Below are 25,210 nucleotides of genomic sequence, written 5' to 3' on the forward strand. Positions count from 1 at the left end.
TCTTTGACTAATATTTAAATTTGTTTGATGATCTGAAACATTTAAGTGTGACAAACATGCAAACAAATAAGAAATCAGGAAGGGGGCAAACACTTTTTCACACCACTGTACAGTATAAATGTAGGCTGTGAAATGTCTATGTAGGATCCTATACTTACAGGAAGGAGAGTTAATAGGGAATCCGTTCACTAAATAGCCATAGAGGTATGTTTGGGATTGGGCAATCATCTGCGCTACTCTACAGCTCCACTGCCATTATGTCTCTGTCCTTCACATCCTCACCTTCTATCCCAACTATCTCCACTGATATGGAAGGACACATGACAGAGGGAGACCTCTATACAGTCCAAAAACCATGCAGCTCTACTCCTTGAAATGCCTACTTCTTTAAACGCACAGTACCCAAATGTTACATGATTTTTTCCAATACATTTTTGTGTGAAAATGATTTGATGTTCTGTCAGTCTTCTCTACCTTGCTTGTTGTTGTTACTCTGGTGAATTGTGTACTGTAGTGTACTGGTATTAAACTTAGCTTTGTTTTTCTATATTATTATTATATCATCCAAATCCAGCTGTTTAGAAATTATATTATTATATATTCTTCTGTTTTGTAAATGTACATAACTCACAGATTTACTTAGCTAATGTTCAGAGAAATATTCAGGTAATATAGGACTAGAGGAGAGACTTTGTTCAAATATGTGTGTGTCACTATTTTCTCTCTTATTGCTGTGGTTTCTGGTGCATTAGCTAGTCTTGTATTTCCTGATATTGGCTGTTATTGTCTGTCTATAGAAGCTCTTACTGAGTATGTGCTATCTGTGTGCTGTGTTCAAGAGAGGGAACCTATTGCGATGTCTCATGATGAGTAGATAAGAGACGTATTAATAGAAGGAAAGTCGGAAGCCAACAAGGGGAATAATGGAATCCAACCAATGAGAAGGGGGTACATTTTCCTTGGACTTCATTGGTGGTACAAACAGTATTGTGCCAGTTCCATGTCCGTATTATGGATAGCTGCCACTAGAGTGAGCTAAAGGCTAAAATAGCTTTTTCTTAATTGAGAGTCATCCTCCTTGGTCTATTGTATTGAGCCTAGGGATCATTATTCCTCCTTAGCAACTCGCTTTTACATAAATGAGAATTTCCCTCAGCAATAGGTTAATCATAATATTGAGAATAGCTATTTTCTGTAGCTCACGTAATAGGCTATCACTGTGCAATTTCCTATTACACAGTTCTATTTTAGTATAGTATGAATCTTATCAAGCTAGCCAGGACATAATGGAATGTATGGATACCTGCTATGTTTGGCTGTTCACACGTCGCATATACTCCTCCTGTGGGTATTGTTTAGCATTTGCTATGATAGATATAGATATTTTATGATTTATATGTTTTGTTATTATTATTGTATATTGTGCAATGATTTGTGTTAAATTGTATTTGATTTAGGAAACCATTTGAAGTTGTACATTTTTGATAATGCCAGAAAATGTGCTTTGCCTTTCAGTAAATACCCTGTTGATATGTTAGATGACATGATCTGTGTGTGTATGTGTGTTCTTCCCTGTATCTCTGAACTTCCCTGTTTTGTTAAGTGCTAATAGTTCCCCTAGAGTCGATTGACGCACCGGTGCATCAATCTAAGTAACATAATAAAATAATCCCCATCAAAATCCGTCAGTTTAAGGTAGAGATATCTATTTTTTTCCACTGCATCCACCGATGTCACACTTCCACATCTGCGGTGAAAGGTGGCAGAACTAGAGTAGTGTTTGTCAGACCATGAGACATCCCGAAAATCTATTATTATCTACTACTATTATGATCACTCTATGTAAAGGGGAGACTCTCATGAACACGATGGTGGTTTCCATTTTGCTCTACGACCCCCACAAGTGTCACGGGACTTGTCTGAAGGTAACCGGTAAAGTTTTTTTATTTTTTATGAGTGGAAGTATGAAGGTAGTTTTGTGCCTACCCCAAAAAGGGGTTGAATATGTGTCAAAAAAATGTTTTATATATATATTCCCTGAGCTTTCTTATATCTCCTAGATATTTGACAAACACTTCAAAACTGTGTTTCTTATTATTTATTTTTTGACTGTATTTTTTGCCATTTATGAATGTGTTATTCAATGTGTTTCTCTGGGCTACAGTATTAAAGGCCAAATTCAATGTTTTATCAAATCCTTTTTATATACACTACCAAAGTATGGACACACCTACTCAATCAAGGGTTTTTCTTTATTTGTAAACAAAATTACATTGTAGAATAATAGTGATGACATCAAAACTATGAAATAGCACATATGGAATCATGTAGTAACCAAAAAAGTGTTAAACAAATCAAAATATATTTTATATTTGAGATTCTTCAAATAGCCACCCTTTGCCTTGATGACAGCTTTGCACACTCTTGGCATTCTCTCAACCAGCTTCATGAGGTAGTCTCCTGGAATGCATTTCAATTAACAGGTGTGCCTTCTTCAAAGTTAATTTGTGGAATTTATTTCCTTCTTAATGTGTTTGAGCCAATCAGTTGTGTTGTGACAAGTTAGGGGGGTATACAGAAGATAGCCCTATTTGGTAAAATACCAAATCCATATTAGGGCAAGAACAGCTCAAATAAGCAAAGAGAAACGACAGTCCATCATTACCTTAAGACATGAAGGTCAGTCAATCCTGAAAATGTCAAGAACTTTGAAAGTTTCTTCAAGTGCAGTCGTAAAAACCATCAAGCGTTATGATGAAACTGGCTCTCATGAGGACCGCCACAGGAATGCTGCAGAGGATAAGTTCATTAGAGTTACCAGCCTCTGAAATTGCAGCCCAAATAAATGCTTCACAGATTTCAAGTAACAGACACTTCTCAACATCAACTGTTCAGAGGGGACTGTGTGAATCAGGCCTTCATGGTCAAATTGCTGCAAAGAAACCACTACTAAAGGACACCATTAAGAAGAAGAGACCTGCTTGGGCCAAGAAACATGAGCAATGGACATTAGACCGGTGGAAATGTGTCCTTTGGTCTGGAGTCCAAATTGGAGTGGGGGTGCTTTGCTGGTGACACTGTCTGTGATTTATTTAGAATTCAAGGCACACTTAACCAGCATGGCTACCACAGCATTCTGCAGCGATACACCATCCCATCTGTTTTGGGCTTCGTGGGACTATCATTTGTTTTTCAACAGGACAATGACCCAACACACCTCCAGGCTGTGTAAGGGCCATTTGACCAAAAAGGAGAGTGATGGAGTGCTGCATCAGATGACCTGGCCTCCACAATCCCCTGACCTCAACCCAATTGAGATGGTTTGGGATGAGTCGGACGGCAGAGTGAAGGAAAATCAGCCAAGAAGTGCTCAGCATATGTGGAAACTCCTTCAAGACTGTTTGAAAAGCATTCCAGGTGAAGCTGGTTGAGAGAATGCCAAGAGTGTGCAAAGCTGTCATCAAGGCAAAGGGTGGCTATTTGAAGAATCTCAAATATAAAATATGTTTAGATTTGTTTAACACTTGGTTACTACATGATTCCATATGTGTTATTTCATAGTTTTGATGTCTTCACTATTATTGTACAATGTAGAAAATAGTTTAAAAAAAAAGAAAAACCCTTGAAAGAGTAGGTGTGTCCAAACCTTTGACTGGTACTGTATATTTATTTATACATAAAGGGGTCCTAAAATGTAAAATCAAACAGCTAAATGAGTGATAGTATGACCATCTTAAAACAATTATATATGTCAGCTTAGAACCCCCCGCAATAGCTTTTAAGAATTAATACTGAATCTTTGAATGAGGTAGGAACACTATAGCCTACTTTCACCCCTGACTATAACTGACTATAACAGAGAGTGTGTTGGGCTGTGGTTGTCATTAGGGCATTTTTGTAACATATTAATCAGTGCACAAATTCTAAAATAATTGACCGATGCTGTAACATCAAGCCACAATGTTACAATTTTAGATGTAAAAAATCAAGTTGAACTGTATGGCTGTGAACACACTGTAAGCTGCATGTTGCCGGTGAGCGGCATTGCCACAGCTTGAAGAGACTGCAACCCAGAAACAAAACCCACTTCCTCCTGAGAGAGAATACAGGGAGACCAGTGGTTTATTGACACTGGTGAATGGTTTGTCATTTGAAACCTTCCATCATAGAGCACTTGCTATGATATACCTACATGGAGAGGGGGTATTTACAGTGCAGTGAAGAATTAGAATAGCAGAACATGTATCTAGAGGGAAGTAGAGGGAACAAGAAAGAACGTGTTTTGACATGTTGAAAAAAGAAAAAGAAAGATTAGTAGCTATACAGGAAGTAGGAAGTCAGATAGAGAAAGGTTTTAGTGTGACAGACAGACTGGAAATCTACAGCAAAACCCTTCATGGATGTGTGTGTGCTGTGTATATATGTGAGTGTGTGTGTGTGTGTATGTGTGTGTGTGTTGTGAAGTGAGATACTGACCTTTTCTATGAAGGAGGAATAATGTCTCTCAAGCTACCTCGGAACTGGGACTTCAGCGCCCTCAAAGCTGACACAGCTAGAATAGGTAAGTTACATTAAGCTATTCTTGGGAGTCATTGCGTTTGTGTAAATAGGTACATTTGTTGTTGTATCATTAGTTGCATTGTACACTAGTGCATGTGTGTGTAACAGGCGTCTATGTAGAGGTATAGAGGCTGGACCTGTAGGTGTGACATGAGCGGAGTTGGGGAGTAACTAAAACAATGCAAGTTTAAAGGCCCAGTGCAGTCAAAAACAGGATATTCCTATGTTTTATATATATATATATATATATATATATATATATATATATATATATATATATATATATATATATATATATTTTTCCACACTATGAGGTTAGAATAATACTATGAAATTGTGAAAAACTTAGAAAAGACCGCTTAAAATTTTAGCCTGTTTTGGTGGGATGGAGTTTTGGCTTGCCTGACCAGCAAATTAGCTACTAGACCAATTAGAGGGTTCCAAACCTCTCTGCCAATAGCAGCACATTTTCAATTTCCCCCTCCCCACTGTTTCTTTTTGACCAGTTTAATTTAAAACAATCACATTAAGGTACTTAATTGTTAACCAGAAATTATTTGATATTGAGATTAAAACGGCTGCATTGGACCTTTAAGTTTGTTCCATCTGAGCGAGTCTGACCACAAGTCAGAGACCACTATGATGACACACCAAATGCATTTGATGAATCCTTTTTGTCTTCTTCTAATGCCTCTTAAGGGGAAAGTAATCCAAAAATAACTGAAAGTAATCAGATTACGTTACTGAGTTTGGGTAATCCAAAAGTTAAGTTACTGATTACAATTTTGGACAGGTAACTAACTAGTAACTATAACGGATTCCATTTACAAGGTAACCTACACATCCCTAGACATGAGGTTGACTGTGGCTCTGTGTGTGTCAGCAACATACTGAGAGTGTTTTATTTAGACTGTAATTCTTATACTTGGTTATATTATTGTGTTTAGCTGTGTTTGTGGTCCAGGGCCTTGGCTTCCAGTAGGATAATGCACCTGATTACAGCAGGGGAGGTGCACCTATAACTTACAAAACAGTGCATGAGTGCATGTAAATACATACAGTGCCTTCGGAAAGTATTCAGACCCCTTGACTTTGTCCACATTATGTTACGTTACAGCCTTATTCTAAAATTGATTAAATAAATAAAACATCTTCAGCAATCTACACACACTACCCCATAATGACAAAGCGAAAACAGGCTTTTAGGATTTTTCGCAAATGTATTACAAATTAAACACAGAAATACCTTCCCCTTTGCTATGAGACTCGAAATTGAGCTCTATTGATCATCCTTGAGATGTTTCTACAACTTGATTGGACATGATTTGGAAAGGCACACACCTGTCTATATAAGGTGCCACAATTGACAGTGCATGTCAGAGCAAAAACCAAGCCATGAGGTCGAAGGAATTGTCTGTAGAGCTCCGATACAGGATTGTGTCGAGGCACAGATCTGGGGAAGGGTACCAAAAAATGTCTGCAACATTGAAGGTCCCCAAGAACACAGCGGCCGCCATCATTCTTAAATGGAAGATGTTTGGAACCACCAAGACTCTTCCTAGACCTGGCCGTCCGGCCAAACTGAGCAATCGGGGGAGAAGGGCCTTGGTCAGGGAGGTAACCAAGAACCCGATGGTCACTCTGACAGAGCTCTAGTGTTCCTCTGTGAGATGGGAGAACCTTCCAGAAGGACAACCATCTCTGTAGCACTCCACCAATCAGGCCTTTATGGTAGAGTTGCAAGAAGGAAGCCACTCCTCAGTAAAAGGCACATGACAGCCCGCTTGGAGTTTGCAAAAAGGCACCTAAAGACTCTCAGACCATGAGAAACAAGATTCTCTGGTCTGATGAAACCAAGATTGAACTATTTGGCCTGAATGCCAAGTGTCACGTCTGGAGGAAACCTGGCACCATCCCTACGGTGAAGCATGGTGGTGGCAGCATCATGCTTTGGGGATGTTTTTCAGCGGCAGGGACTGGGAGACTAGTCAGGATCGAGGCAAAGATAAACAGAGCAGATCCTTGATGAAAACCTGCTCCAGAGTGCTCAGGACCTCAGACTCACCTTTCAACAGGACAACGACCCTAAGCACACAGCCAAGACAACACAGGAGTGACTTCGGGACAAGTCTCTGAATGTCCTTGAGTGGCCCAGCCAGAGCCCGGACTTGAACCCGATCGAACATCCATGAAGAGACCTGAAAATAGCTGTGCAGCAACGCTCCCCATCCAACGTGACTGAGTTTGAGAGGATCTGCAGAGAGGAATGGGAGAAACTCCCCAAATATAGGTGTGCCAAGCTTGTAGCGTCATACATACGCTGCCAAAGGTGCTTCAACAAAGTACTGAGTAAAGTGTCTGAATACTTATGTAAATGTGATATTTCCGTTTTTTATTTTAAATAAATTAGCAAAAATTTCTAAAATCCTGTTTTTGCTTTGTCATTATGGGGTATTGTGTGTAGATTGATGAGGGGGAAACTATTTAATCAATTTTAGAATAAGGCTGTAACATAACAAAATGTGGAAAGAGTCAAGCGGTCTGAATACTTGCCGAATTGCTACATAGCCTTATATGGCATGCAGATTATTTCATACTGAAACAATTTTATTTATATTTTTTTATTTCTATTTATTTATTTGTTGGGTAGATCAGCTTAATATTGCAGATAGATTGTAACTTCCATCAATGTAATTGTCTGCATCACTTCCAATCCCCCATGTTTATATATATATATATATATATATATATATATATATATATATATATATTACATACATATACAGTGGGGAGAACAAGTATTTGAATTACTTAAAAATCATACAATGTGATTTTCTGGATTTTTGTTTTAGATTCCGTCTCTCACAGTTGAAGTGTACTTATGATAAAAATTACAGACCTCTACATGCTTTGTAAGTAGGAAAACCTGCAAAATCGGCAGTGTATCAAATACTTGTTCTCCCCACTGTATTACTTTCCAACCCCGCCACCCTTTCCCTACTTGGAGTAAACTAGTGAACAACAATGCTTAGGCCTCTACTTCCAGCTTATACTTACTATCTACATTTTATGGACACAGTCAATTTTACAATAATTATATTTTGTTTGTTTTTTCTCCTGAACTTCTTCTACTCTCAACCTCTCTGATCATTTTCATGATGTCCATCCGGTTTGCTTCTATATGCCATATCTTTCTAACTGTGCTCTTTCACAAAAACTCCCAACCTACAACCTATATACTTATTATGGACACAGTATGCTTACATTATTAGTTATCTTGTTATTGTTTGTTGTTAGTTGTTATTAGTCCCATCCTTCAATTCCATTCAACACCTCCCATCTATCTCTTAACACCATCCATATAGGATTTCTATTTGCCATATATATTTCAACTGTACTGTGATGTCTTACAAAAGTTCTGAACTTTTCTATTCTCATTGTTTCTACAGATTGTGAATTGAAAATAAACATTTTTGCTAAAAGTATTATTATATTATTGATTGATTGACTATGACTTTTCAGATCACCCAGTAATGCTATCTGCAAGGTTAGCTCCTGGTAAATATTGCAATCCTTTAGCCATTCCTGGACCTGTGTCCAAAAACAAACTACAAATGGACAGTACCAAAACAAATTATCTAATGATTCTGTCTCTTCGCAGCAAAATCTGCAGAGCTGGGAAGATTGTATCCCCCATATAAATAACATTCCATTGGTAGCAAGAATTTTATATAATAATTTAAATTAAAATATTCTAAGTTTTGAATCTATTAGTGGAGTGTTGCAGTTGTCATCAACCTGTCAGTGAAAAAAACAGTGTGGATACTTCTCCTATCTACAATGAACAGGTTTACGTAGTTTACTGGTTACACATCAGCATTGCTGGGAAGCAAGTTACTCATGATTTCTAAGATGTGACTTCTATGATTGCTTAATCTATCACACAGTATACTTTACCAGTCAGTCACTCACAACCCTGAGAATTTAACACCAGTCCTCATCTCAAGCACATGTTCAGCCAGCAAGGCGTTTTTAATTTCCTCTGTACTCTTTGGTGCTTTCAGCAGGAAGTTGATGAAATGGCAGAACAGTAGCTGTGACTCTGTAGACTTGTGTTTGTGTGTGAGAGTGACTGTGTGAGAAGGCCTGATGTACTTTGCTACATGACATCTGTAATTTTCCTTACACCAGTACACTGTACACACATTTTATCTACTGCATGGCTACCCTCAATAGTTCATCAGAGGATCAAAAGCCATAAATGTCAATGGAAATATGTACACAGAATTAATATGTACAATCACACAACTGAATAGGGCCAATGTGTTCTGTCATTTCAACTGCTGAAGTTAGAACCCTATTCCCTATTTAGTGCACTACTTTTGATCAGGGCCTATAGAGCTCTGGTCAAAATTAGTGTACTACTTAGGGAATAGGGTGCCATTTAGGACTCAGACTTGGTCTCTAGGGGTTAAATATTCACGTTTATTCAAAACGTAATTGAGATCATTATTTGGAACTACATCTATTCCTGCTGGCCCTTTATACACTTAATAGCATTGTGCCACAGCCACGCACTTCAACCCCTCCTCATTGATGTAACATTATTCACACTGACGTAAAACAGCTTGTTGCAACAAGCTCCGTTTGAGAAGTTGAAAGTTTATTTACGGTTTCATTGAGACTCCTGGGTCTAGGAGGTCCTCCGTCCAGTTGAAAGGTTCCTCAAAGGTCTGTGTCCGTCTTTCCTTTTTTTGTGGTGTCTCATACTTCACTGTGTGTGGGCCAGAGGTTCATCCAGAGCCCTTTGAAATGGCCCTCTTCAAGGGATGATGCTATTAAAACAGACCAAAGGGTCTGAGTTCTAGGTGGGGGCCTTCAAAGCGTTTGTCCCATCGATGCAGTCACTTCCTGTTTATATAGCCAGGCTCATCTTCTTCTCTTCTTTCATCTGGCCTGGGAGGTCACAGTGATTTACACAACAAGTGAGCGAACGCTCTCAATCACAATCACAGCATCTGTCCGGCAACCTCCATTACCACCCTGCGTGTCACTCCGTCCTCCGTTTTCTCTCTCCATCCTGTGCCACGTAGCCTACTACTCTACCTCCCTCTCCATCCTTTCATCATGCTCTTCCTTTTATCTCTCTCATGCTCTCCTCTGACATCATCCACAGACAACTTAGACAGTAAATCATCATGTTGTTGAGCAATGGCTGGCCTGTTAGTAAAGGAAAATGACTCAACCTTGTCTATATTTAGGTCTAGTTGAGACCATGTACTGTATTATTGTTCCTGTGTTGCCCTTCCCTGTAGTCTAGTGCACCTAATTGTTGAAGGCCCAGTGTATTTGTAGGTCACTATTTTCCTACCATTGAACAATCACAACTAGAATCTAGAAGCATGCACCTTAAACAGGAAGCTTGGCAGGTCAGACATTGGCGGTCTGTTTCCTGCCAGGCCACCACTTCTGTCTACTGCAAGTCAGATTGATGCATGTTCAGATTAATAAAAGAAGAAGACCTGACTTGACGGATGTTGAGAGCCTTGTTGACATCCTGGCTGTGTTTAGTGTAGTGTCTCTTAAGGCTCTATTTAACGATACGGCTGTTCTGTATGTTTCCGCTCTGTGGCAGCACGGTCTAAGAGTGTGATGCCTGGAGAGGGCGGCCCAGGGTTAGGCTCGCCCGGCTCCACCAGGAGGGCCATGGAGAAGCCGCTGAAGGCTGGCTGGCTGAAGAAACAGAGGTCCATCGTAAAGAACTGGCAGCTGCGCTACTTTGTGCTGAGAGGAAGCACACTGACCTACCATAAAGACGAAAAGGAGGGGACTGTCCAGGTGAGATGGGGTAGAGAGGAGGGCAGATAGGTCTGGCCTCTAGTTATAGCCTTTAACTTTTCCTGATCTGGTCATGTGGTTAGGAAAACCTCAGGGCACTTTAAGCATCCAAACAACACTACTGCTGTCAATATTCAGTTAGCATGTTTCCATCTTTATTGAAGTCCTTCCCTGTGTTTCCTGTAGCCTAGACATGTATGTCTTGTTTACTAAGATGTCAGTGACTGTCTGTCCCTCTGTCCCCAGGGAGTGATCCAGCTGAGGTTCAGTAAAGTCAATGAGCTCCCACTGAACCAAGATGACCCTGGGAAATTCTTTTTTGAGATTATACCACGTAAGCAGAAGACTGTATCTGTCTCTGACTCTCTCTCTAGCTCTCTCTTTCCCTTCTCTCGCATTCCATCTCACCATGTCTCTCTCTTGTCTCTCCGCTGAGAGAGGAATTAAAGATCTACCTTCCCATCTATGTATGATGTATCCCAGTATGTTGGAGAGTCATACCCTCTCTGTATTCCAGGCAACAGTGGTGATCGGGAGCGGTACCCGTACGTCCTCATGGCCAACTCCCACATTGAGATGGAGGGGTGGGTCCGCACGCTCCGCAGGGTGGTTGGAGTGCCCTCTAGTGGAGGTACAGATAGTCTGCTGACCTTATTAAGGGACAAGAGTTTTCCCTGACCAAGGGACCTGACCAGGAAAAAAACATATAACTAGGACCCAGAATACGTTTTTCCTGGTCAGGTCACATGGTCAGGAAAAAGCAGGGCTCTAGTATGACATCTGAACTTAATTTCTTGACTTTTGTTCGAGGACTCTTTTTGGAGTTGTCTTCGGGCCCATGACACAAAGCCGCAACCCATGAGGAACTAGCCACAAGTGGCTCTCAAGTCTTGACCCACAACTTGAAAAACCGTGGCTCTGATTCTCCAGTCTGGGCTGTGACTTACTCTAACTGCTCTCTTTCCCTCTCAGCGATATTTGGCAAGAGCCTGTGTGATACGGTGACCTACGAGCAGCGGTTTGGCCCCCACATGGTGCCCATCCTGGTGCAGAAGTGTGCAGAGTTCATCAGAGAACACGGACTAAATGAGGAAGGCATCTTCAGACTACCGGGACAAGACAACATCGTCAAACAGTTTAGGGATGCGTTCAACGCTGGAGAGAGACCTTCCTTCCCAATGTGAGACGCCTCAGAGCTAAATTAAGCTAAGCTAACTTACATAACAGCGTTTGAAGGAACGTTCAAGGGCGCCAACGTACAAACAGACAATTATTACGCCCTTTTTATACAAACTCAAATCCTGTTGGCTTCTTTTCTAAAGGTTGCATAGAAAGATGAGAGAGATGCAGTGAGGATGATAGTACAGAGATGCCTGATACACTTTTCTGCTCTTAGTGCTCTGTGGCTTACACCACATCCTGTCCTAGTAGACAGAGAAGAGCAGCGTTACTGAACAACACAGCAAACAGTCTTATAAGAACCTTCTGCCCACGCTGAACTCTCTATGGTGACAAAATTGTTGAAAGGGAGGACAAACTGATTTGTAGCTGGATTCAACACAGAATAGAAATACACTCAGCAAAACTGTATGTTTGTGTGTGTCTGTGTGTGTGTGTGTGTGTGTATGTGTGCATGTGTGTGTGTGTGTGCATGTGTGTGCGTGTGTGTGGATGCATATGAATGCGCGTGCGACTGTGTGTGGGTGTGCTTGTGTAGCCTATGTATGCACTGTTTATGACTGTTTTGTGCCCTGCAGTGACACAGATGTCCACACAGTGGGGTCGTTGTTCAAGCTGTACCTGCGGGAGCTGCCTGAGCCGGTGGTTCCTTGGACACAGTACCAAGACTTCCTGGACTGCAGCCCCATGCTGGACCCCAACAGTGCTGCAGTAGGAACTCATATTTACTTCAATTAAGACTTTAGCCAAATATTCTTATAAATAAACGTTTTCTCTAGGCTACAATTTGTGATTTAGCTCTATATCTGTCAACTGTGCCAAAATGAGTATGTACTGAATCAGAGTGTTTTGACTTCCTTCAATGATGACCATAGCCAAAATGACTACATGCAGGCCTGCTGAATAGGAGTGCTTTAGTTAAACTATGTATATTCCAACTCACTTTCCATCCAGGGTCGTGAGAGACTGGAGAAGCAGATCAGCCTACTTCCTAGAACCAACTACAACCTCCTCAGCTACATATGCAGGTGAGCTTACACGTAAACAATCACAGATCAGGGTAGTGAATATTCAGTTGAATTACATATCATAGAACCTATTGATGAACGAGCTTCTATTGAAACATTTGAAAAGCAATTTGATTACTACACTGTAATGATTAGTCTATAGCTTGCTCGTACAGCATTTTGCGTTTGATAAAATAAAATAAAAATCTGCATGGTGAGTGATTCTACGTCCTAAATAGGGCACTTTATAAGGTGCCATTTGGGACTCACCCTGTGTGACTTTGCTGTCTAATCTTTCTGTCTGTGAAGGTTCTTATTTGAAGTGCAGCAGAACTCCAAGGTGAACAAGATGAGTGTTGAAAACCTGGCCACGGTCATTGGGATCAACCTGCTCAAGTCCCAGATTGAGGACCCCATCACTATGATGAAGGGTGAGACCAGACCACTGCCTGTCAGGATCATCTTAAGCCATGTTAAGGATAGCCTTGGGCTAAGAAATTGCAATGTGAAACCGGGTTGGAGTTAATTCTATTTCAATTGCAGTCAATTCAGAAAGTAAACCAAATTCCAATTCCAAATGTTCCTAATTGAAAAACATTGGAAAGAATTGGAATTTCAGTGGACTTCCTGAATTGACTGGAATTCAAATGGAATTGACCCCAACCCTGATGTGAAAAGGCCTTTAGTGCATACTGTAACAGGGTGGTATTGTCATTATCAGCAGTAGGCCTATGCTTTTATTTTGAAAGTCATACCTTTATTTTGACATACTGCTGCTGCTTGACGCAATGACAAACTGACCTTACTGTACTGTTTGATTATTTATGAAATTAAGATAGATAAGCAATAGCTCATAGACACAGTATAATTTATATCAACAAATTGTTTCTGTATCCTCATTCCCTTTCCGATCTGTCTTTTGTATAAACAGACTGTGTGCTTGGCTGTGTCTCTCCTCACAGGTACTCCTCAGATCCAGAAGCTGATGACAGTGATGATCAGACAGCATGAGGCTTTGTTTCCTCCGTCTAAAGACGTGGCTCCTTCACCCCCCATCAAGAAGAGTGACAGCAAGAAGAACAGCGCTCCACGCAGCTTTGTGGGCTGGGAGTCTGCTGAGGTAACAACATCACATAATTAATTAAATGCAGCCCATAGGGCACTGGTCAAAAGTAGTGCAAAATTAAAGGAGTAATACACTGAGTGTACAAAACATTAGGAACACCTTCCTGATATTTAGTTGCCCCCCAGGACAGCCTCAATCAATCGGGGTATGGACTCTACAAGGTGTCGAAAGCGTTCCACAGGGATGCTGGCCCATGTTGACTCCAATGCTTCCCACAGTTGTGTCAAGTTGGCTGGATGTCTTTTGGGCGGTGGACCCTTCATACACACAGGAAACTGTTGAGCATGAAAAACCCAGCAGCGTTGCAGTTCTTGACACAAACTGCTGCATCTGGCACCTACTACCATGCCCCGCTCAAATGCATTTAAATCTTGTGTCTTGCCCATTCACCCCCTGAATGGCCGACATACACAATCCATGTCTCAACTGTCTCACGGCTTTAAAAGTCTCCTCCCCTTCATCTACACTGATAGAAGTGGATTTAACATGTGACATCACTAAGGGATCATAGCTTTCACCTGGATTCACCTGGTCAGTCTATGTCATGTTTTGTATACTCAGTGTATATTATGATACATTATTATACCAATAAGCATTGCATAGCTACACTTCTGTAAATGTTCATGTGTGTTGCAGTAAATAAAGCTCATTCTAGTTCTGTGGTCTAAACTACATTCCACATTCTGTCTGTCCCTGCAGTGTGAGGGGTCTCTGTCAGAGTCTCCAGAGGAGGAGGAGGACACAGACAATCTGGGGGCAGAGCCAGTGACCATCTCCATCCCCCAGGCAGGGCCCCAGCAGCCCCACTCACTCTCTTCATCCTCAGCCATAGACCACTGGTCCGGGAGCCCCCGCAAACGCACCCAGACCCTGCCCACCCTGAACTGCCCAGTCCCGGGGATGGCCGGCAAGCTGGAGGCCATGAACTGCTGGAGCCACATCAATGAGTGTAGCGAGGAGAAAGGGGAGAAGGAAGAGAAGACTCTCTCAGAGGACATCTTTAAGATCCTGGACCTACAGAGGACCTCTTTGTTCGGAGAGGCCCAGAAGAAGGACTGGGAGGACAGAGAGACGGCCAGGAGAGGAAGTGACATCACAGTCACCTATGATGACATCACAGCCACCTCTTCCAAACCCAGCAGTGACCCCAAGCAGAAGTCTCAGTCAGCGACCCCTGAGAAGAAGACAGAGGCCGGTATAGCTGTGGTTTCATCTTCAGCCCTTCAACCAGACAGTAAGGTTGAACAGCAGGAGGACAGCCGGGGAGACTCAGAGCACCTCGTTACCAGGTCTGTATTATGGAATACTTCCTGTGTCCCAAATGACACACTTTTCCCTATATAGTGCACTACTTTGACTAGGGCTATATAGGGTGTCATTTAGGATGCAGAATACTATGTTATTGGAAAGGACACAATGTCAAGACTAGTGTACTGTACTCTGCATTCATAAATGATATCTCCCTCCCTCTCCCCTCCCATGCAGCCTTCAGCAGAGGAACAGAGAGCTGAGTGCCACAGTAGCGGAGCTGCAGTCAGCCCTGGATGAAGAGAAGCGCTCTGTGTCTGCTCTGGAGATTCGGCTGAGGAACGCAGAATACAGCCGAGACAAGGCCCAGAGACGCAACCAGGAGCTGGACCAGGAGATACAGCAGTTCCTCACCAGAGAACCACGAAGGCCAACTTAGAACCACGAGGGGGCCAACCTAGATCCAGTAGTTCCTCACCAGAGAACCATGAGGGCCAACCTAGAACCTAGAACTGCCTTAAGTTATCAAAAAGATCCCTCAATACAGTATATGGATATTGAACATAGAGATCTCTGAACAAGGGAACTGTAACATAACGCAGAGATCCCTCAATATAGAGATCTCTAACATAGAGAAAAGATCCCATCACAATGGACATCACAGCCTCATGCAGATATGTGTCTATATGACATCTGTTGTCCTACCAGAGAGGTAGAACAGGAACAGTCAGTGTCTTGGCCAGAGCTGTAACCCTGGCTGGGAGCTGGAACATGTTGCTAGCTTATCAGTTTGTTTGGTGGGAAAACCCATGGGTAAACTCTTTAGCTAAATCAGCTGTTGACTACACGTCACATTCATAGACATAAAATGAGGAATGCTGCAACTGTATGCGAATGGCCTTTGCTTGGTGTAGCTGATTATGGATGTGATGTGTGTATTCTCCTATAAAATGCTGATAGTTGCCGACCATGCAGGGGCCATTACATTTATATTGTTATAGAACTTACAGTATGTAAATGCAATAGCTATTGGTGCATAGTGTCCAGGTTAAGAGAATGTCTAGGACGCTTGGACTATAATGGACTGTATTAGTATTTTGGTGGGGATTCATAGCGCAGCACGCTGGACAGCCAACAATACGGATTTTAAAGGCATTTTCCCGACGTTCGCGGAGATCGCATCCATGGTAAAACGCTGCGCATGTCGGCTCAATTGTTAATGTTCGAATCATGTTATATTTGTTTGATCCAAAAATGAATAAAGAAGAACAGATTAAGTCAACTGACCAACAATCTGCACAGTTTGTCATTATTATGACTCACAACGTTGAACTGCAACCTTTTAAGAGGGATTACATGTGTAATATGCATGTGAGATAGAGTGAGTGCTAGAGTGAGAGAGACAGAAAGAGAGACAGAAAGAATGAATGAGATCAGGGCCAAAGAGAATGTCGTAACACACTGATGGGGTCAGAAGAAAGAGAGTAGGTCAGTGGAGATAACGTGTATGTAAGGCCAGGGGGAAAATGGCTGGAATGTGTGCGTGTGGGCCTACGTGTGTGTACAAGTCTGTTTGTGCATTTGTGTGTGTGTGTGGGCGCACGTTTGTTCGTGCATGTGTGTGTTTGTGAGAAAAACAGGGAGCGAATGAAAGTGGGACAGTGGTGTTATCAAGCATTCTTCATCATTGCAGGAAGATGGAAGAGAGAAGGGACTGGTGGTGCACAAAGGAGGCATTGCGTAAAAGGGACAGCAGGGGAGATAACAGCAAGTCTGTCAACTGTCACCCTGGAGGATGAGTAACAGGGGAGGGGAAGGAAGATCCTGTTCCTTCCCATGTCCTCTCCTCCTCACTATCCAGAATGTACCTTTGCAGGTCACTGTCAGAGGCTCATGAATGAGGACCCCTGAATTGTGGTTGAAACAAACAGTAGCAGCCATACAGATTCGAAAAGTGTAGTTCAATTATACGTCTGAATTAAGAATCTGGAGCTAACGGTAGCATTAATTAATCTTACAGAATCTATCTTTAAAGGCAAATCTGAGATGACCAGGTGTTATGATGAGGTATTGAGGGGATGCACAGGGTTTGGAATCACTCATCATTAAAATACCGTTCATGCATTCAGCAGAAAAATAGAAAAAAATGTGAGACAGTGGGCACGTGACTTTAACGGGGAGGTTAGTGTAGATTACTCCTCTCGTCATTGGTCAGTGGAGATGTGTTCTTGCTTGTGTCATCCAGGTTCTAGTTCCATTGTCACCTTTGACTCCATGCTGTCTCCCTAATCACAGTGGAATGCAAGGAGACTAGTCTGCCCTTGCAAAGCATGGAGTCTGCCCTTCAAAGCCCTCTCTCTCCTGCACTCCATTCTGGGCTGTGGAATCTGGACAAAAGCTGACCTCAGAACCACTGTACTGATGTCTGACGGACATGTGAGGGCACAGCGCAGAGCACACTGGAAACTGTACGTCCTGACTCCTGTGCATTCAATTGGCAGTTGGGCCTCTTAGTCAGACATTCAGACAGAGATAACCCACTTCCAACACTCCTGTGACGTCTGCAACGTGTTTGCCAACTAAAAGAGGAAGTGCACTTAAGTGCTGCAAACTTTGAAACTCAAGTGGGTAATGAGTAGATTATGGGAAAGTTGTGTTGTGTTGTGTAGTCGACTCAGAAACAACTTTTTTTCCCAACTGAAATAAATGCTTTTCAGGGTTTTGGTTGTACATTTTTAAACTAATTAAGGAAATAATACAACTTCTGTCATAGAATGCTAATGAAATGCAAAATGATCTGCTCTGTGCTGTTCTCATCAGCTGATCTTAATCTGTTTGTTGTGTGTTCTACAGACTTGCAGAAGTCCATAATTTCTCATCGCTGCCCATTACATCTCACACCTCATTACATTTCAATTTCATTTGGGAAGGCACTGTCCAACAGACAAATCCTGTCGCATTCAACATCAACTAACCCTTTACGGATTTGTCAAAAATAAATGGTTAATGGAGCAAATTCCTGTTTCTGCAGCTCCACCATTTACCAAACAAATAAACACATGAACAATCTCATCCTTGCCTGGTGCTCCGACACAAAACAAAATATCCCTTTTACAAGGAACAGGCTACAGGACAATGTTTACAAAGTCCTCATTAAGGAAGTGGTGAGATAACACACGCACACACACACACACATACACACACACACACACACACACACAAACACAGGGACACAAACACTGAGAAATGCAGAGCTTACCATATCATAGATAACAGACAGAAAGAAAGAGAGCTAGAGAGAGAGAGAGGAGAGAGAGGAGAGAGAGAGAAGGAGAAACAGAGAGAGAAAAAAACCCCAAGAGATGCCTCCGTTGGACACAGCAAAGCCACCCTCTAGCTGGAACGCCAACTCTTTAGAAAACAACATCAAAAGGTGTGCATTAGGATAAATGGCATACGATCTGGAATGAGAGCAGTCTATCAGAGTTCCAAGCCACACACAGCAAGAGGAACACACAGGGAGAGCCACAGAAAACAAACCTCCTCACTGGTCAACTCCAAGGCTCAACAGAAGTTGAGTTTTGAGTCACCAGAGAACCGACAACCAACCGGATCAGCAAGAGAAGAACACGGTTGTTGTTTCTCACACTTCATCAAGCTGAACCCAACCTCCAGTGGACCGTTGGATTAACACGTTTGATAGATATAATTCTGTTCAATCTCAACATTGGACATTCCCTGTGGATATACCATACAACACAAGAACAGTAGCTCTCCTCTCCATGGCGGACAATGGGCTCTCCAGGTTAGAGGCTACCTCTATCACCAGGACCTTCCCCCTGCTCCCCTTGCTGCTCCTGATGTGGCCCCTTTCTGGGCAGGGCAGCCCCATCTCCCTGGCCCCAGAGAGGCATCGCCCTGCTCCAGGTCTGGGGGACGGCCACGGGGGCGTCATAGACCCATCTCTGTTGGAGCAGGACAGTGATGTGGACATGCAGAGCCTGCTGGAGAGCCTCCGGACCTTCAACCTGTCTGGCCTGGGCCCTCCTGCCCAGGCACCTGGCAGTGTCCGCGTGGAGCCGCCCGAGTACATGATGGAGCTTTACAACCGCTTCGCCAACGACCACACCGCCATGCCAACCGCCAACATCATCCGCAGCTTCAAGAACGAAGGTAGAGAGCCAATATACTGTACTCTGTGTCCTTATGCCATAGTAGCTTCACGTTATGCTATGGTGTTCTTTGCTTTGGAAATGTTTTAATTCATGTACTGTAAACCCGTTATCCCTGTATAATGAGAGTATTAATATCAGAACTGTTCATCAGAAATGTATTACCTATCAAAATGTACCTGTAGAGGGTCAACATGCATAGTGTAAAAACTATTAAGCATAATAGTTGAATTTTCGATGACATTTGTTTTATCTTTTTATCTTACAAATACTGTAGCGCCTTACATTTTTGAGAGTCTGCACTGTGCAAATAAACAAAGTGTTTTTTATTGATTTTAAAGTGAATTTCTCATTATTAATTTAGATTTTTTACAATGGTATATTAATTCAACTTCATCTAGTTTAATGTTTATTAGGATGCTACAATTGTCTCGGAAGTGTGTTGGACAAAATCTTGGCTTTTGCTGTACTATCAATTCTGCAGTGTAGTACACTGGTAATATATTCAAAGCATCAACAAGAAGAAGTACTGATTAACAGCCTTCATCTCTGTGTATTCCTCTCCCCCAGACTCATCTCCCTGCAGTTTGGGTAGTAGAGGGGTGAGACAACACCCTCTGCTCTTCAACGTATCCATACCCCACAATGAGCGTATCACCGCCGCAGAGCTGCGTCTCTATACCTTGGTCCAGACCGACCGCAACCTCTACGCTGGGGTCGACCGCAAGGTGACCATCTATGAGCTGCAGCAGGATGGAACAGGGGAGGACAACAGAACAGCGAAGGACACAGAGAGAGGAGGAGCAGGAGGAGGAGGACGGGAGGAGTTAGTGGAGCTGGCATCACGGCAGGTCTATGGTACTGATAATGGCTGGGAGGCCTTTGACCTAACTGCTGCCGTCCAGCACTGGCGCAAATCAGAGTACAGCACCACCCATAGGCTGGAGGTCCACATAGCAAGCCTGGCCTCTGAGGGGGAAAGGGGGCAGACACTAGCAGAGGGTGAGGGAGAAGGAGAGGGAGAGGGGAGGAGGACATTCAGGGGAGACATGGAGATAGACACCAGCCCAGATGACAAACACAAACCCCTGATGATTATCTTCTCCGACGATCAGAGCGGTGATCACCGCGATGACAAGAGGGAGCTGAACGAGATGATTGGACACGAGACCTCAGAGGCGGTGCTTCAGGGTGACCTGGAGCTGAACAGGCTGTGGGGGGAGCTGGGCCAGGCGGGGGGCAAGGAAGAGGAGGAAGAGGAGGAGCAGGACGAAGAGGCCCTGCTCCAGATGCGCTCCAATCTGATCTATGACACGGCCTCCAGAATCCGCCGCAACGCCAAGGTCAACCAGTGTAAGAAGCAGTCCCTGTACGTGGAGTTTAAAGACATCGGCTGGGACAGCTGGATCCTAGCACCTGCCGGGTACGAGGCCTTTGAGTGCAGCGGCATCTGCACATACCCGCTGACTAAACACGTGACGCCCACCAAGCACGCCATCGTCCAGACATTGGTGAGCATGAAGAGCCCACAGAAAGTGACGCGGGCCTGCTGCGTGCCCACCAAGCTGGATCCCATCTCCCTGCTTTACATGGATGACACTGGAGTAGTCACGTACAAGTATAAGTTTGAGGGCATGGTGGTGGCAGAGTGTGGCTGCAGATAGCTAGTCCACCCTGCTGCTCATATGGACATGGAGAGAGACATTCGTGAAGAGAAATGACAGGGTGTGGATGGACAAAGCAAAGATGACTTTTTTTTTTTTTTTAAGCATGATGGTATTAGAATACATGGACTCTGAATTGAATCTAGAATCACCGCTGAGAACAGTTGAGAAGAAAAACAATAAGGAAGAGAATAGGTATCCCGGACAGGGAAGAACAGTACTTTGTTGTATCTGCAGCTATGACATGTATGTGTATATAAGATGGATCTAAACCAAACCGTTTGTACATTGTGTATGTATATTTTGTATTTCAGGAAAATGTATATTTTATTTTGTACAGTAAAATGTCTATGATACCAATTCATAATTCTGTAATAGAAGCAGTTGGATGCCATTTCAAGCTAAATAACACATTTGGAATTTGTACAAAATTCTGAGGAAAAAAGGATGGACCTTCAAGAATAAACTATCCTCAGGTCACCCAAAGGCTTCCAGCAATACAGTAACCAGCCGTACAGTGATGTCCAGTAGGCCTAGCTGGTGGGACATTACAGGGCTCTCCACAGTTAGCTCTCCACAGTTAGCTCTCCACAGTTAGCTCTCCACTGACATTGATCTCCTGACTTATGTCTTCCTCTCCACTTATCTCTGTTCTCCCCCTCCCTGGATGCTAACACTAATCCACACTTCATTTAGCATGTCTCCCTAACAGCAACAGAAACAGGCCTCCCAAGGGAAACACAAACCTGACTGGACTGGACTTCTGGTAGGGGGCCTACCCTCATCCTCACCACCTCCCCCTAGCATTTAGGGCAGTGGGCTGAGGTCAGTGCAGGGGTTAGGGTGGGCTGGGTTATCTCCCTCGGGCCCTCACCCACCTTCCCACATCGGCCTCAGAGTCAGTCACATGCCGTGCGAGCCGCTCTCTCCCACTCCTCCACACCGTGCCGATAAGGAGGTGTTGGCGGTGAGAAACATGTGCTCCGCCACTCAGGACTGGAGGTGCCGGGGGAGCGGAGGGGGAGGGGGAGGGGGACAGGAGTGGGGGAGAGGGCCTGTCAAGATTCCATGGGTACTAATAGAAACAGATTCTACTAGCTCAACTCACTGACCTACCCCCATCATGTGCCCCATCCAAGCTCCTCTCCCTCCCTTTGCTTCTTTACCTCCCATCCATCCATCCCTCTCCCTCTGGCCCTGCCATCCTTCACATTTAAGGAAAAGATGTCCATGTATTTGGCCTGTTATCATGGACAGGCTGAGAAGATGAGTAAAGAGGATGGCACTTCATGTCTCTCCTCCCCTCCTCTAAGAGTCCTGTGTGGAGTCCTCTCTTGTTCTGTGTTCTTGTAATACAAATGTAATACAGTTCTCTGCTGCTTGGGTAACTTAGAAGCCTAATTATTTATTAATTTATTGATTTTACTATGACAAGTAGGTGATTATGTAAAATTGTATAACATGGATATGCATACAGAGGGTGAACATACAGTACATACCCTGACCATATTGTAGAATGTCTTTAATTTATCAATATTTTATTAATATTATATTTTGTTACCTGTTGTTGTGGTTCCTTTATGAATCCTTTTGTAAAATACTGAAGCAGCGAAACTGTAATCTTAGTGTGCATAAAGGCTTCACAAATCATTATATATTTTCGTACAATGAATACTTTAAAAAAATACTTTTGTACATAGATTATCATAATAACATCTGCATCAGAAATCATAATCCATTGCTCCCCTAGCCCGACAACTATAAACAGACTGCAAAACTGAACTTCCCCTTCTAGGCCTAATTATCTTTAGGAAAGGGCCCAGGTAACACATTTGGTTCCTTGGAAGTTGTGGGAACATATGTTTTTGGTTTCACATTGGTTGTGGGAACAAAAGCATATGTTTCCTGACCAGTAAAACTGAACGCTTTTTAAACGTTCTGAGAACAGAAGTGAAAATGTTGCCTCTTCTGGGAACTTTTATTTTTAGGTTCTGAGAATGTTTTACTCTGGTTCCTTGAAAGTTTTCCTGGGAGGTTTTATTAGCGCTCTGAGAACTGAAATTATAGGTTATTTGGAGGCTTTTGAATAAATTCCTTAAAACTTTCACTGAATGTTTCAATAAGACTTTTAATAACTGCTAGCTTATTTTGGGTTAACATTTTAGAACTCCAAGCACAGATAGGACACACGGAAATTCATTTCCTTAGGTATTAATCATTAATTGTGATTCAAACCTTTAATCTTCTGATCTCTATCCATGGAATGATGTAGTCCACTGTGCCACTAGGCTGGAGCTAACATGCCATGTTTGAACTTTTAGGAAACGTTCTATTGAAATACCAAGAAAATAATGTTTTTTTTTGTCACGTTCGTTAAATGTGCTGAGAATGTTCCAAAGCCAAGCAATTATCCTGCACCATTCTCAGAAAGTTGTGGAAGGTTATATGCTAAATAACAATAGGACAACCACGCTCTCCCCAAGCGTCAAGAAACATATGGTTCTCAGAACGTTATGTGCTAGCTGGGGGGCTTTCAGGACTGGGGGTATGACTAGGATGCATAACTCTGAGGTTGGGACTGTTGTGTACCACAGTATCAGCTCACAGGCCATAGTTTACACATGTCACACAAACACAGTAGGAAACTGACTGGAAGCCCAGCTAATGAACACAATGGATGGTCTGCCTGATGATCTGCCTGCCACTCGCTATAACAAACTGCAGATGCAGACAGCTGCTTCAGATGGAAAACCTGTTCTTTAGCTTTTTTTTTGCGCTAAAAAAAAAAAGAGAGAAAAATGAACTATAAACATGTTTCCTTCGGTTCCAATGCTCTTCCAAAAACATGCCTGATGGACTTATATCAACAACAGCAGCAGTGCCAAGGCATGTTGACACTGCACATAGTGAATGTAAATAAAAAGAATGTGCTCCAAAACGTAGTGTAAAGATGCATGACTTTTGCAGTTATTATATAAGTACTTGGTCTAGAAGTACTGTACTTGTTGTAGAACATTTACCTAAAGTTGTTGTATTCCCTTCCCTGATTTCATAATCACTTTGAAGCCATGATGTAGTAGTAGGATGTAGTAGTAGGATGTAGTAGTATGATGTAGTAGTATGATGTAGCAGTAGGATGTAGCAGTAGGATGTAGCAGTAGGATGTAGCAGTAGGATGTAGCAGTAGGATGTAGCAGTAGGATGTAGTAGTATGATGTAGCAGTAGGATGTAGCAGTAGGATGTAGTAGTATGATGTAGTAGTAGGATGTAGTAGTATGATGTAGTAGTATGATGTAGCAGTAGGATGTAGCAGTAGGATGTAGCAGTAGGATGTAGTAGTAGGATGTAGTAGTAGGATGTAGTAGTAGGATGTAGTAGTATGATGTAGCAGTAGGATGTAGCAGTAGGATGTAGCAGTAGGATGTAGTAGTAGTAGGATGTAGCAGTAGGATGTAGCAGTAGGATGTAGTAGTAGGATGTAGTAGTAGGTTGTAGCAGTAGGATGTAGCAGTAGGATAGAGCAGTAGGTTGTAGCAGTAGGATGTAGTAGTAGGATGTAGTAGTAGGATGTAGAAGTAGGATGTAGTAGTAGGATGTAGCAGTAGGATGTAGTAGTATGATGTAGTAGTAGGATGTAGTAGTATGATGTAGCAGTAGGTTGTAGCAGTAGGATGAAGTAGTATGATGTAGTAGTAGGATGTAGTAGTAGGATGTAGCAGTAGGATGTAGTAGTAGGATGTAGTAGTAGGCCTACTGTACCCAGCTAAAAAGTACCCAGAACACTGACACAGTGCAAGGGCCAGTTGACTGTATGCCAGGCTGTGTTGGCATGGTGTATCCCTCTCTGAGAGGGCTAGTGTCACCCATGTCAACACACTGAGGAGGGGGACACACGGATAAGCAGAAACATGGAGGAGCTATTGGCTTTCCCAAGCAGCATGCCACTTGCCTTAAACTGCCAGGAGACAAGCATACTGCCAGTTTAAACCCTGTGATAAGAGAAATACATAACAGAGTATAAAAGCAGTGGTGGAAAAAGTACCCAAATGTCATACTTGAGTAAAAGTAAAGATACCTTAACAGAAAATGATGCAAGTAAAAGTGAAAGTCACCCAGTAAAATACTACTTGAGTAAAATTCTAATAGTATTTGGTTTTAAATATACTTAAGTATCAAAAGTAAAGGTAATTGCTAAAATATACTTGTATCAAACGTCAAAGTAAAAGTATAAATATTTCACATTACTTATATTAAGCAAACCAGACAGCACAATTTTCTAGTTTTTTTTAAAATTTCCGGATAGCCTGGGGCACACTCCAACACTCATACATAATTTACAAACAAAGCACTTGTGTTTAATGAGTGCGCCAGATCAGAGGCACTAGGGATGACCAGGGATGTTCTCTTGATAAGTG

At 42.5% G+C, this 25,210-nt stretch overlaps 2 protein-coding genes across 2 annotated transcripts; both read left to right on the forward strand.

Moving 5' to 3' along the window:
* The first annotated feature begins 4,099 nt into the window (after positions 1-4,099).
* Positions 4,100-16,251, forward strand: LOC121585028 (rho GTPase-activating protein 25). The gene is made up of 11 exons (XM_041901357.2): positions 4,100-4,561; positions 10,196-10,398; positions 10,645-10,732; positions 10,916-11,029; positions 11,371-11,578; positions 12,156-12,288; positions 12,532-12,605; positions 12,894-13,015; positions 13,547-13,704; positions 14,410-14,999; positions 15,196-16,251. The coding sequence occupies exons 1-11, from the start codon at positions 4,498-4,500 to the stop codon at positions 15,395-15,397; spliced, it is 1,956 nt and encodes a 651-aa protein (XP_041757291.1). The 5' UTR covers positions 4,100-4,497; the 3' UTR covers positions 15,398-16,251.
* Positions 16,252-18,327: 2,076 nt separating this feature from the next.
* LOC121584205 (bone morphogenetic protein 10-like) lies at positions 18,328-21,796 on the forward strand. Its single transcript, XM_041900037.1, has 2 exons — positions 18,328-19,131; positions 19,701-21,796. Exons 1-2 carry the CDS (start codon positions 18,741-18,743, stop codon positions 20,792-20,794), a joined length of 1,485 nt encoding a protein of 494 aa, XP_041755971.1. The 5' UTR covers positions 18,328-18,740; the 3' UTR covers positions 20,795-21,796.
* The last annotated feature ends 3,414 nt before the right edge of the window (positions 21,797-25,210 follow it).

The sequence above is a fragment of the Coregonus clupeaformis genome, chromosome 16, assembly GCF_020615455.1.
Source record: "Coregonus clupeaformis isolate EN_2021a chromosome 16, ASM2061545v1, whole genome shotgun sequence".
Classification (NCBI taxonomy): domain Eukaryota; kingdom Metazoa; phylum Chordata; class Actinopteri; order Salmoniformes; family Salmonidae; genus Coregonus; species Coregonus clupeaformis.

What these genes read in the sequence shown, in the direction of transcription:
- LOC121584205 (XM_041900037.1), top strand. Translation starts at nt 18,741, where the DNA reads ATGGCGGACAATGGGCTCTCCAGGTTAGAGGCTACCTCTATCACCAGG. An exon ending in CCGCAGCTTCAAGAACGAAG is followed by an intron (nt 19,132 to 19,700) that starts GTAGAGAGCCAA and finishes CCTCTCCCCCAG; the next exon opens with ACTCATCTCCCTGCAGTTTG.
- LOC121585028 (XM_041901357.2), top strand. Translation starts at nt 4,498, where the DNA reads ATGTCTCTCAAGCTACCTCGGAACTGGGACTTCAGCGCCCTCAAAGCT. An exon ending in GAGAGACCTTCCTTCCCAAT is followed by an intron (nt 11,579 to 12,155) that starts GTGAGACGCCTC and finishes TGTGCCCTGCAG; the next exon opens with TGACACAGATGTCCACACAG. An exon ending in CTCCTCAGCTACATATGCAG is followed by an intron (nt 12,606 to 12,893) that starts GTGAGCTTACAC and finishes CTGTCTGTGAAG; the next exon opens with GTTCTTATTTGAAGTGCAGC.